Source organism: Fulmarus glacialis, unplaced genomic scaffold (genome assembly GCF_000690835.1).
Source record: "Fulmarus glacialis isolate BGI_N327 unplaced genomic scaffold, ASM69083v1 scaffold1945, whole genome shotgun sequence".
In the NCBI taxonomy this organism is placed as follows: Eukaryota; Metazoa; Chordata; class Aves; order Procellariiformes; family Procellariidae; genus Fulmarus; species Fulmarus glacialis.
Genome location: NW_009213428.1, coordinates 1 through 13,111, shown reverse-complemented (window position 1 = coordinate 13,111; position 13,111 = coordinate 1). Strand labels below are relative to the sequence as shown.

Sequence of the window (13,111 nt, the reverse complement as noted above, 5' to 3'; positions counted from 1 at the left end):
ACGCACTTCTCCCCAGCAGAGGGAAAAGTCCTTCTTCTCTCACTTCCCGCAGTCCTTTTGCCTCCTTCAATCTCTTTCCACCTAACCCACGTCTTTCCTCTCAAAATAGCTACAGATCTGCACAAACGCTAATTGAAGGAACGCGTCCGGTGTTGTATAAGCTGCATGTGTGCAGCGCTTGCTCAGGAAGATGAGCTGTGCTAAGCAACGTTTCAGCATGGAAAGTTTCTAAGGCACATGAAATGCTGAAATTCGCTACCGTGCCCAGGATGCCGAATTGCACAATGGCATCTTCACAATAACTGGGTGATGCAACAGGAGGACACGTAGTGATGCTCTCAACAAAATACCAGTCACTCTAGTTTTATTCTAACAACATTATTTCGTATCAGTGTCAAAAATGGCCTGAAATCACTGCTGAACTGTGCCCAATTACATCCGATACTTTATGGCCTTTGTGCTTAAATAATGCAGGTGCTCTGACAACTTTTCAGATTATTAACTACTCAAATGGACAATTGCACACAGAAATCAGCATCCCTAGCATTTAAGGCTCTTACTTGTAATCTCCTGTACAAGGCAAATCCCATTTCAGGAAAAACAAATTTTCAAGCTCAGGATTTCTCAGTGTAGACTTAGAACTCCCATCTGGCTATCCAAACAAAATTTCTATTCAAAGACGCAAATCTGAAGATTTCAGCAAGTATTAGCTGTCCAGAGAAGCAATGATACAAATGATTCGCTCTGTATCGGGAGCTTGCTTCAGAAACAATCATCCCCAAGCACCTCCACTTACTGCATTCTGGTATAACTTGGCAGGGCAGTCAGAAACAGCATGACAGAGGTTCCTGTCGGATGAAATGACACCAGAAGACACGCTCCAGCTACTAATGGGAGTTCAGTCCACAGGACCAGATTCAAGCCAGTCCCTAGAAAAAACCCCCAAGCATTGTTAGTGTAGGCAACTGTTCCTCCACACTGGAGGTCCACACAGCCTGTGTGCCTAGCTGTATCTTCAGTGCTGCTTAGGAACCTGACGGTGCCGGCTTCAAAGGAAGACTGATGCTTCAGCTTTTCGGAAAAGGTGAGTGCCTTTAAAGATACCTTTAAAAACGCAAACGTGAGCAAAAAAATCCTTTTTCAGGAACTAAAACATTTCCACATCACTTTTAAAAAACGGAGAACAAATTTGAGGCAAGTGCTCAAGTACAGAGTTAGGTACTTCACTTGCTTAGGATGCGTTTGGGGTACTGCCTATCTGTTTTGATAAAATGTCACCTTGGATTTGAGAGCACCTTTGAAGACACAGAATACAACTTCTCCTCATTTCCCTCACTTCCCTGCAAAACAAACAAGCATTTGTTATTTGGACAGCCCTACTTTAAACACAAATTTTGGCCCATACCGAGGGATGGTCTAGCATTCGTGTGCCCTAGGAGTGCCTGCAGAGAGCAAGCACAGGCAACAGCACCTACCTATTTATCTTATCGTGAACAGTCTTGCCAACGGATCTCTCCCAAGCAATTCCTGGAGCTGCGAAGTTTTTCACTTCGTTACCCTCACATTTTTCTGAGGGCCACAGCCTGAGCAAAGGAGCGCACAGCAGTAAACCAGAGATTCCAATGGAATCAAACCTGTTTCAAGGGTGGGAGGAGTGAGGAAGAAATAGAGCCAGTCCAACTGCTCAGCACCTCTGATCCTTCCTCGTGCACCCAACAGTGACATGCACCCCTCCCCGTCCTAAAATCTTCTACCCGAGAAGAAGAGGAGGAACAGGAGCCCATAAAGACACAGCCTGGAAGACTTGATGAAGTTGAACAGTGGCATCATCTCAAATACAGGCTGTATTAAACAACCAGGTGAGACAAAATGATGCAGCTAGGAAACAGCCAGCTACAAACTGCTCCTTTCTCATCTTGCTCTCGGCCACCATCCCCCTCCTGCAGAGATGCTTACATTTTCTCTGGTGCAGCTAGAAGGCCTCTGAAACAGGCTTTCCTCACGCCTTCTGAGAAGCTGCAATACATTCGTATGAGGCTCTCCTCTGGTATACGCTGCTGCGTAGAGCATCTGCTCGCAAACATGCATGCTAAGTAAAGCAAGGTGATAAAACCCGCTGTATGCACTTACACCGGGACAGAACTAAACCACCAACAAAAAAAGCATGGACTCAAGAGCCACACATGGACATAGACAACTAACAGAACAACAAAGTTCAGTGCCTCAGTAGAAGGCCGCAGACACGTAGAAAAGATGCACATTCCCTGTTCACCAGAGTTAGCGTTCTAAAGGCAGGAGAAACGTGTAACAGCCAGACTCCACATATACCTCCCAAGCCAATGGATAATATACTTGGTTTTGCAACTCTTAAAACACAAGCTGCTGACTCATTTAATAATACCATATAATACCACATAAATCTCACTAAAGGAAAACTTGCACAAATCCATTTGTGTCCACCACCCCAAAACAAGAACAACAAAAGCCTGGGTAAATTTCCTGGCTTACTATAAACATTATTTTAACTCCTTCAAAACCAAAGCAAGTGACAGCATTTTGAATCAAATCCTACACACTGTCACATCACTGAGCTTGTCCACATTAGAGATCTGTGCAGAATTTGGTGCTCCACCCACGTGAATCAAAGGCTTCCTGCAAGGAACACCAAAGCTAACGCGAAGCTAACTCCAAAACAACAGGGCTCCTAGGAAAGATGACACACTTCACGTATCACGTACATAACTGAATCCCCACTAACTTGACAATTTTATAGACATTTGGACAACTGAGGGAAGAGATGAGCAGAATCTGGAAGGCAATAAGAGGGTACAACAGACTTACTGAAAGTTTAGTAGGAAGAAGACTGAAAAACAGGGAAACAGAAATTTTAAGCTCTGCTAAAAGAAAAACAGCAACAGTTTGTTTAAGAGCTACAGATGAATTAAAAAAAAAATTCAAATACTTCTCTTAAGAATAAAAATGCTAGCTAGCACTAGGGAAAGTGATGATCCCGCCTTGCCCTCCTAGAGTAAATACCGATGTATATCCCACCTGTACATCAGACTCAGCACATCTCGTAGCTGGAAACGAGACGGTGAAGCTTGTTTTATTTTACACATGCACTGACCTCTGCACCTGCACAGTTACTGCAGTGCCAAAAAGGAGAATTTCAGATAGAAAACTCCCAACTGCAGTTTTATACAGCTTGACATATAAAAAGATATTTCACCTCAAACTATGGGTGCCGTGTAACTACTTCTGAACACAAAACATTGTTACACAGAAATAAAAAGAAAAATGCAACTTACCTTGCCACCAATTTCTAACTTATGGATTTATTAAGATAAACACAATAGAAGCTCTCCACTTTTTAAATTTTTGTTTCTATTCCGTACCCAAAGTGATCAATAATCTCTGAAGTGATTTGCTTGATTACAGATTCAGAAACTCCCCCTCAGAATCTAAATAACCAAGTAGGCTGTTCCCTTGGGCATGCAGCAGAAAGTGCCATGTCTCTCAGCACCTACAGTATAGAATGTGTGTGCTGTTCTGCAACAAGTGCAGACCCTTCGATTTATCTACTGCACAGTTGTTTTGAGCAGCCCTAAGAATCCTCTCCCATGTGACGCTTAAGAACTGCTATAGATCTGAAATGGATTAGGATTACTGAAGAGGATTATTAATGAGAAATACAGTATGTTGGCCTCTCTCATCTTAAGAGTCAGCTCTTACACACTTTCAAGTTGCCTTTTGCTAAATGCAAACTTCTGAAGGAAGAAGAATTAAAGGTTTCACCCGTTCCCTATGTTGGGCTGAAAAATCTTTTGGGCTTTGTAGCCAGGGAATCTGCACTGCAGAAACGAAAGGATGGAAGAAGCAAGGATAAGTATTTAACTTAGTTCTAGTTAATTACTTCACAATTCTTAGTCATAAATCTGTCTGGGCGTGAGAAAGCAGAAAAGCTATTTTACTTCCCAGTGTCTAAAAAGTGGACACACAAAGCAGATGAAATCTCAAACAGAAGGACGATCAGTAAGCAAGTCTAACAACTACAAGTGATCCTCCTTTTTTAAAAAACAAACAAGATCCCACAAAACACCCAAACCCTCCAAAAACAATCAGCGCTACATTTTAATGTTTCCAGCATTGTTAAGATGGTTTTATTTAAAGTATTAACAATCCTACCTCTCTGTATTTTTATCAAATTTCTTACGCAAAAGCAGCTCAACACATTTCACAGCTTAAATCATCTAGTTTGTAAGACGTGTCATTTACCACTTTCTTGGTGCTTATATTTTTAACGTGTCCTTAAAATAAGACCAGAAAGTTACATATCCTTCCAGTTAGCGAAAAAAAAACAACAATTCAAGCTGGCATATAGGCTTTATTTTGTTGGCAATCGGGATGTCTGACCGTTTATAAACAGATTAAATAGAAGGCTTTTTTAATAAAATAATTTAAAAGAACAAACACAAAAGAAAAGAAAATTAGACTTCTTAAAATCTAGTTTCCTTTCTTGTTTAAAACTCAGAAACCCCCACACATTTCAATTAATCTGCTCTGTGGCTGGGCCTGAGCAAGTTCTGAACAGCTGATGAGACATAAACAGGACAGGAGCAGACAAGTGTTTCCTGAATATTCATAGATACCAAATAATGATACACTCCAGATCTGTTTGTACACACTGAAACAAACACATTTGATTAAATTTTTATACCACTGAGAATCTGGGCACACCACTGCCAGAAGATAATCAGCCTAACACTGCTGAGGTCAAGACGACTATGCAAAATTACACCTGTAAGGATCCTTTTGTCTTTACTTGCGGGTGGCTGTTACATAAAGAAAATCTGCTAGGATCAGGAGTCAGTGCCTGCTCTGCGAATTAAAGCAATGTCATTCTGAAGTCTCAAAGATATCGTGACCGCTGTTATTTACATCTTCCTCCAGGAACTCTCCGTTTTTCAAATTTATCATTCTGGCATACAACTGCTAATATCATTGTACAAACTGGGTCAAGGCAAAGCTTGCAGTGCGTTTATCCAGGTAGAAGTAGAGGATGCAGGTAAGTAGGTTATGACACTTAGCCAGACTCGGCGCAAGGAGATAAAGGGCCCACCTCTCCAGAAAGCTCTCTCAGGAACAGTTTGCATAACCGGTGCACCAGTACTGCAGGCGACATTGCACATATCTGGAAACGGCGCTCTGAGCTAACATTCTGATCAAACCACCTTCTCCCACGTAAAATTCTCACTGGCATTAGCAGGAATTTTGTCCAGCGAAGAATGGGACCTCTAAGCTTTATGTGAACGTATCCACTGGTCTTGACTCTTTAAATCCTTCTGTATTTCTGGGGTGCTCCCAAGAAGTGCCTGAATTCAATATGTGGTCACAGCACAACGCGACAAACAAAAAAAACCCCGAACCCTCTGCACTGTAGAAATTAGTTGTAAACTTTCTGTTGAAGGCAACTTTCAAATATGTAAAAGGAACACTATCCCTTTTCTAACCTCACTGCTTTCCCATCACAAGCTTCTCCCATCTATTGGGGGGGAAAATCTGTATTATCACACCTCCTAAAAGAGCTCCTGATTTCTGATGAATAAAGCCCCATAGTCTACAGCTATGCATGCAGCGGTCAAACCCTGGAACAGGCTTCCTGGAGAGGTGGTCGATGCCCCGAGCCTGGCAGTGTTTAAAAGGCATTTGGAAAATACCCTTAATAACATGCTGTAACTTTTGGTCAGCCCTGAAGTGGTCGGGCAGTTGGACTAGGTGATCGTTGTAGGTCCCTTCCAACTGAACTAGTCTATCCTATACTCTCAGTCACTTTCATAAGCTACTAAAAACGGCTGAAGAGCCTACGCACCAGAGAACCAAAGCTGAAGGGGAGAGAGACTGCCTGCAGTGGAATTCACACTATGGGAAGTCACATTCCTTTGCACTGACACAATAATTTTTGTGTTGAGGAAGGTCTCACAGAGCATGTCAGGACAGGATGGCTAAACCGATGCGGTTTAACAAAGGCGTAAACAGCACCAGGACCTGTGGCGACCCTGTTCTGCAGTTATAATAGGGTTCTGCAGAGCTCTCTTTGGTCTGCCCGCTCCCCCAGTCCAGTTCTCTCTGGGCATAGTATCTGATCCTGTTAGGCTCATGATCACAAGCCTCTCACAGATCAGGGAAAAGCATGATGACATTAGGAATAACACCACAGGTCTTCATAAATCAAGCGATCAACTGCATATTTTCTATGTCTTAATTATATTCAGACCTACAGGCCACACAAAACACATGAAGTTGGTTTTTTATTAGTCAGCACATAAGTACATTCAAGTTGCACAACTCAGTAAAAGCAATTTTTAGCCATCAACATCTGCTAGAACATCAGAAGAATTACAATAAAATGAATCAAACTTCCATTACAGTCAGTTAACAGTATCATCTGACACACTTCAAAGAATTAGCAAGTCATTATTTCCTGAATGGTTCACATAATTAATAAGCCACAACAACTGTACTGCTTGTGAGAGTGATTTTAAAAGCACACCCCAGTCTTGGAAAGCTTCAGCTTTTCACTCATTTTGTCTGTTGAAATAAGAAGATAGATAAATAGATAAATAAGAGAGCACAGGTTTGTATAGAGCTAAGAAACAAACTCTTCAGAATCTCTAGAAGGAATTACTCTTGCTAAAACCAAATGTGCAATGTAACTGCTACAAATATAATATTAATAAGAGTTTAAAAAAACTATTCAAACTGGAATGCAGCTTATTGTGCTCCTGGCAAGACCATGCAACCAGAGTTTCTTGGAACAGAAGTAAACAGAACTTAGTATCTTTCTCTGAATACATTAAAGCTACCACGTGAGGCACCTTGCGAGTTCAAGCACTTTGACTTTTCCCACAAGTTCACGAGACAACACTCTCAAAGGATGCTAATGTTCAGTAGCCTATGAACAGCTGTCACAAATTAAGCTTGATCTTTCTCGGTGCCAAGCACACCAACCCCTCCTGCTGGGATTCAGTTCACTCTGGGAGGGCTTCCTATCGTAGTCAACCGCCTGGAGACATGCGAAACGTATCGCAGTAGTGGGACTGGTAAAAATAATAGCTAAAACGTTCACAGCGGGAACCTCTGCTTTCAGGTCTCAACAACATCCACCCCTTCCTCTCTGATAAAGCACTTTTCCTAAGATAATCTCCAAGGATTTTGCAAAGAAAGTCAATACTTAACTCTATCTCTAAAAGAACAAGGGAAGGTATTTACCCAAGGTCGATAGCAAACCAAGGTGAGAATCAGGAATTCAGACTAGGTCACTTGAGTGCCACTGCAGTGCTTTGTCCCTCAGCGACTCTTCAGCTGAAATTTTTATTTAAGTACAAGTAGCTAGGAGTACCAGCATGCTACTTACACCTCTTCACTGCACAGTTCTGATCCGTGTCTGGTACTTATCTGGAAGTGCAGCGCTCATAACTGTGGTATACACTGGAAAGAGGAAAAGAGTGAGTCACGTTCCAAAGGCAAGAAGATTAATTTATAAAACTAGCAAAGCAGCAGAACAAATTTTAGTGGAAACAAAGGTTCTGCTTAGGTACAGAAGGGTTAGAAAAAGTGGGAAAGGGACTGACAAAAATGAAGGCTGCTGGCACAAATTTTTAGTATTTTTTTTCCCCACTTAGTACAGCAAAGGAACTGTACTTCAACATCCGTTTGTTCACTGTATTAAAAAATTAGCATTGCTAATCTTAACAGTCACACAGATATATTCTTCTCCTTTCTAAATTTCCTCACATTTATAAGACAGAGGAGAGGAAGTCCTGGTATTAACTTTGAAGAAGCCATTGCCAAGCTCTAATGCGAATGACTGATCCAGAGAATACACTGAGCTCCATACAAAAGTAAAACAAAACAGGATAACCTGCAAAGGTGCAATTCGTGGAACAATGCAGAACAATAATGGTATGTTGAAATAAATCTCTCTTAAAAAGCCAGTAAATGGTACGTAAAAGCTATGTCCCCATTTACTATTTTTTTCCTTTTTACACATCAAGCAGGGCTACATCAGAAACTCCAGAGAAAGCCATTTGCAGTGTTAACACAAATCCGAAGGTTCCAAAAGTGAAAGGCAAAAATGACTCAGCAGAAAGTCCAGCTGCTCCTCTAAGCACTCATTTGCTTCACTAGTATAAAGGAACTTCCCATTACCAGACTGAGCCAACGAAGTGTTGTTTCTTGGCTAGAGTGACAGACGAAAGAGGAAGAGTGCTGTGGAAGCGGAAATGGAGTGCCACATGCACAAGCAGAAATCTAAGCTAGGAAACCACAAGATATTCAGACACGCATAGGAAAATCCTAAGGAAGTTTGTGATTGACTTTTAAGTGGCCTGAGGCATGGCGGGAGGCACTGATTAACATCTCTGAATCTAATACTTACTTGTTTAAGACTGGCTTCACTGACAACACCTGTACAGAAAGTTTGAAGAGTTGTCATTTTGGTAAATGAAGAGGGAATTAAAAGGCTCTTTAGAAACAGCAGTAGGATGAAGTTACGCAAAGGAATAAGAAAGTCAAGGATTTCTCTTGCCTTTTTTTTTGTAAACATCAGACCATTTTACAAAAATATTTTTAAAAAGCCCTCTGAAATATGCAACATGTAAGTTCTCAGAACTAACTGGTAAATATCACTCATGTCTAACACCTTATCTGCCTGCTGTAATATTTATAATTGTGCTTGAAATTAGGAACTGCACAAGGATCATGGTGATTCACCTCTTGCACTTTCCACTTGGATTGGCAGACTATTACAAAATGCCTATGCAAGAGAGTTCAGAAACATTTTAACAAACAAACTTATCAGTCTTAAACTCTCCAAACATGGTTGTGCGGTACACCTTTTTCACCATGCCTTCCTTGCACAGCTTTTAAATCCCTGTCAAAAATGCAACTGCACTTCTGCTTTGAAAAAGAATTTTAAGTCCAAGTCACGATGCAGAATTTAAAAGAAATACCTTAAAGAGCGTATCAAAATTAATGTTCTGCTGTCCAGTAGCATTGAGAGCTTTCATGGCTGGAGTTCTGCAGGAAAACAACACAGTATCTTTAAACACACTTTAGTGTTCCAAAGGCTACAAAGCACCAATGTGAAAAATTTCTCACTAAATGCCTTTTCATTGAAATGCTTGCTTTGGCCTAAAATAATCCAGAGTTCTGCGTGACTGAATCTAGTCTCACATTGCTGAAGCAATTACTACCCCATTGAGTACAAACCAACAGGGAATCTGCCGACAGCTTTTTGCATACTACACAGCCTAAAGATCGTATGATGTCTGCAAGCGCCTTCCTAGTGCCATCAAATACTTTTTCGCTGTGAATTTAAATCCTTTAACTTTTACTAAACTTTGCTTTATAGAGAAATTTTTGGTACATGCCTTATCCTTGCAATTTCTTATCTTTTATGCCATTCAATGCCACACAGACTTTCCTCTGGCATATGTGAATATCGCTCCTTACCGTATCTGTTCCCTTTTGAGAGGCATTACAGAAAGTGAACAAGCTGCCTGCTCAAGGAGGTAACACCTGCTCAGAGAAGAAAACACCCAAGTCTCTTAAGCTTTTTCAAAATAAAAGTGTTATCTCACCACAGAGCTCCAAACTAAATTTACCTTCGATCGTCAAAAGGCGGAGGGGTAGTCCAATGGTCATAGTTTGTCTCCACACGAAACCACCTACAACACAACACGCAAACATAAAAGCAAACAAAAGGCGAATCAGCAGGTAATTAATAAAGGCCAAGAATCAGTATCTCTGTATTGCCAAAAGGAAAAACTCCCTCAGAAGCCTCTTTCCTGTGTCTCTCGCAAGCCCAAGGGATCCTATGTTGATACACATGGCAGCCTTTACCATAAACTACTGAACACAAATGAAAAAGGAGTGACCTCTGAAATCCTGCTGGCATCAGTGACAAAACTACCACTGACTACAATAAAAGCAAGATCAGACCTTTAAAGAGATGATCAGAGAAAAGATTATGGGTGTGGGGACGATGCAGCCTGCAGCATTCAGTTTGGAGTACACGGAGCCAACAGGCCATCTGGCTGTTGCCAAGCCGATACTTACTGGCTGACTGTAGTCATTAAGTGCCATTTTTCACCGCAGGGCAGCTATTTAGGCTCTCCTTCACATATTAAGCTGCTGATTTCACAAAATTGATAGGAACAGTTATTTTTGAGCCTTCAACCTTTCTACCACGTTGGGTCAAAACTAATTTGGAAGTGCTGAAATTACTGGCGCAATACTTGGCCGACAGACAGGAAAAGCCCTCAAGTCTTATCTCCTTTGGAATCTGGCTAAAAAATAAACACATACAGATGTTTTTTCCACGCTTGGCTCTCTGGACTGCCCCAACCTGACAAGGTGGTGTGATTCCTTCTCAAAGAGAAGGGACTGGGGTTCCTTGCAGAGGCTTTCAAGCTTTCCCTGTCCAGCTGTAAGCATTAGTAAGAGATGAGCCGGGGTCTCTCAAGAAAGTTGTGTCACTAACCCTGCCTATCACTCAGGAGGGAATATGAAAAAACAAAATAAACCATTTTTTTCTACTTACGCTCCACCTAAAGGATCGAGAGGCCAGAGATCTGCTGGCCCTCTTCTATTCCTCGTTATGACCATGCCTTCTTTGGGCGATACACCTCCTACAATATAGTAAACTTCAGCAATGATGGGAACGTCCGCTAGTCTGAGAACAGCTGACTGGAAGTCCTCTGCTCTGCTCAGGGTCTAACGCAAAAAGGAGATCACAGTGAAATAAAAGTCACAGAGCACGGTCAAGCACAAAAACGAGCACTGGGACATCGTAAAAAGAAGAAAAGGTCCAGCTTTTTAGAAAATGGCAATTGACTGTAAATTGCCTACTTGAAAAGATTTCTCTGAAAAGTCTTCCAAACTGACTAGCATATGAACGTGAAATGTATATGACTAGTAAATGAACTCATTAATCCCAGCTTTGCAAATATTCAAAGAAAACAGTAAATATACATACACATATACACACACATATGTACACATACGTATATCGTGAAAAGTGAAAAAAGCTGAAAAATCTGCCATTCAAAAGACAGAGGCATGTCCATACTCTGCAAATTCAATCCTCAGCAAAGTCGTTCAGTGTGAACAATGGGATAGATGAAAGCGGATAAAAGGGGGGGAAAACCCACTCCACGTCTTTGTCATGCCAGTGGTTTAAGAGGACTTGGCTAACAATGGCAAATAAGGCGGAGGCATTGCTTACAGCAAGCCTGACTTCTCCTGCCATAACCAGGTGACTAACTTAGCATAAACTGACAGTTCTACCGCAGACCATAAAGCTACCATTTTCAGGCATAAGGCCACAACCTACTGAAATACATTTTTAAATATGAATGCTGTGCAGTAACTTAAAACATATATGGAGAACACGCATCAAACAGAATTGTTCAGAAAGACAGGGAAAGCACTGGAGAACAATTAATTATTTCTGACAGCAACACTGCAGCTAATAGTTTCAAGTCACCGCCTCAAGTCACATCTCAAACTCAAAAAATATGAACAATAAAGTCTCCAGTAGACATTCCAGTTCTGCAGAGAGTTTACCTACAAACCATATCATTCGTGTTTACTGTAATTCATTAATCTGAGAAGCAGCAGACCTGTTTTATCTTAGTAGTACCCTAACATAATATTCATAAAATGTGCTATACAAAGTACCAGTCTAACTCCTGCCGCTCACCAGTAAGCTCTGCATTTTTAATACGGTAACATGTCAAATGTAGCGTAAAATAACCACTGGGTCCCATACTAAACATCTGAGAGTGCAGCTGCCTCAATTTGTTGAATTACAAATCACAGCTACCTGAAATACTCCCCAGGAATGAAATCTTTGCACAGCTTCTCAAAGATTTTTGGCATTGATTAGAGACTGCCCCCCTGAAGGATGGTAATTGCCTCTCATATACATCGCTGACGATTTGGGGACAATACCTATCCCCTCTTATGAAATGCATTTACTTACCAATTTATTGAATTCTCTATGAAACTAAAAGTTGGAATATCAAATTTACCGTGAGTTTGTAAGTACAAATGACATCACTGTGAAATATGAGAAAACAACTCGGTGCACTTACGTCTCGGACAAGCCAACTGACGGGGTAATTCCGATTCAGAAAAGCAGCTATTGCATTTTCCCACCAGCCACCACCCGCTAGGAAAAAAAAAAAAATTACCGTGCATGCATGTTAACGTACACTCTGTAAAATCTATCCTCCCGCCTTCCTTTCTTCTCCATGACCCATTTCTAGCTCTGCCATCTTTCCCTCTACTGCATTACAAAAGATCAGTGGAATAAATTCTTTAATTCTCTAACTATACCACTATCATAAAAACATCAAAGTTAGGCAGCTTACACCAAACGGACAAAGCATACACCATCTCACAGTAATCGGAGCTTCTGTACCGTCTTGAGCTTATCAACACTGTTTAGAACACTGAATGCTGATAGTGCTCCTTTTCTTTTGTCTTACTTTACTGATGTCTATACATAAAATATGCAGGATGTGCTGCATAACCAGGCTAACATACCCCGGCAAGCCCTCATTTTACAAAATTTGTCTTTTAAATGCTCAGTTTTCTATATCGTTAGATTTGGATATTGAAGTACCACAGAAAGCGAAATTCTCAGTGAAACAGGGCAGCGACGTATCAGCATAAAATGTCAACATTTCAGGAGAGGGACTAACGAAGAGCGTTAACATCTAGCTGAAACTACAGGTGAAATACACATAGACAACATAATCCCAACTGAAGTTCAACCAGGGCAGCTGGATTAACACCCCTGCTTTCCTGAAAGCATCTCAGACCTGTAATGACAGGAGTGATCATTATCTTAGCTTTTCGGTGCCTTCTGAAAGGTACAATATTCCTGTGACCAGTGCCATAAGCGGGTGCCATAAAATGGTAGGGAGTCTGAGGTACAGTGGACAACAAAGAAGACAGTGTTCAGCACCGTACAGAGTATACACAGTACCTCTCAGAACTTGCCGTTGCTACCAATTTCAATCAAAAACTATCACATTCTTTT

The 13,111-nt window shown here is 41.1% G+C and overlaps 1 protein-coding gene across 1 annotated transcript; it reads right to left on the bottom strand.

Annotated features, from left to right (window-relative positions):
• Window positions 1-7,420: 7,420 nt before the first annotated feature.
• On the bottom strand, window positions 7,421-12,235 carry NAAA (N-acylethanolamine acid amidase; the record flags this gene model as incomplete). Its single annotated transcript, XM_009578176.1, has 6 exons — window positions 7,421-7,496; window positions 8,438-8,466; window positions 9,012-9,078; window positions 9,666-9,728; window positions 10,604-10,776; window positions 12,159-12,235. Coding segments are annotated over 6 exons (485 nt in total), but the record flags the coding sequence as incomplete, so codon positions are not given.
• Window positions 12,236-13,111: the final 876 nt, after the last annotated feature.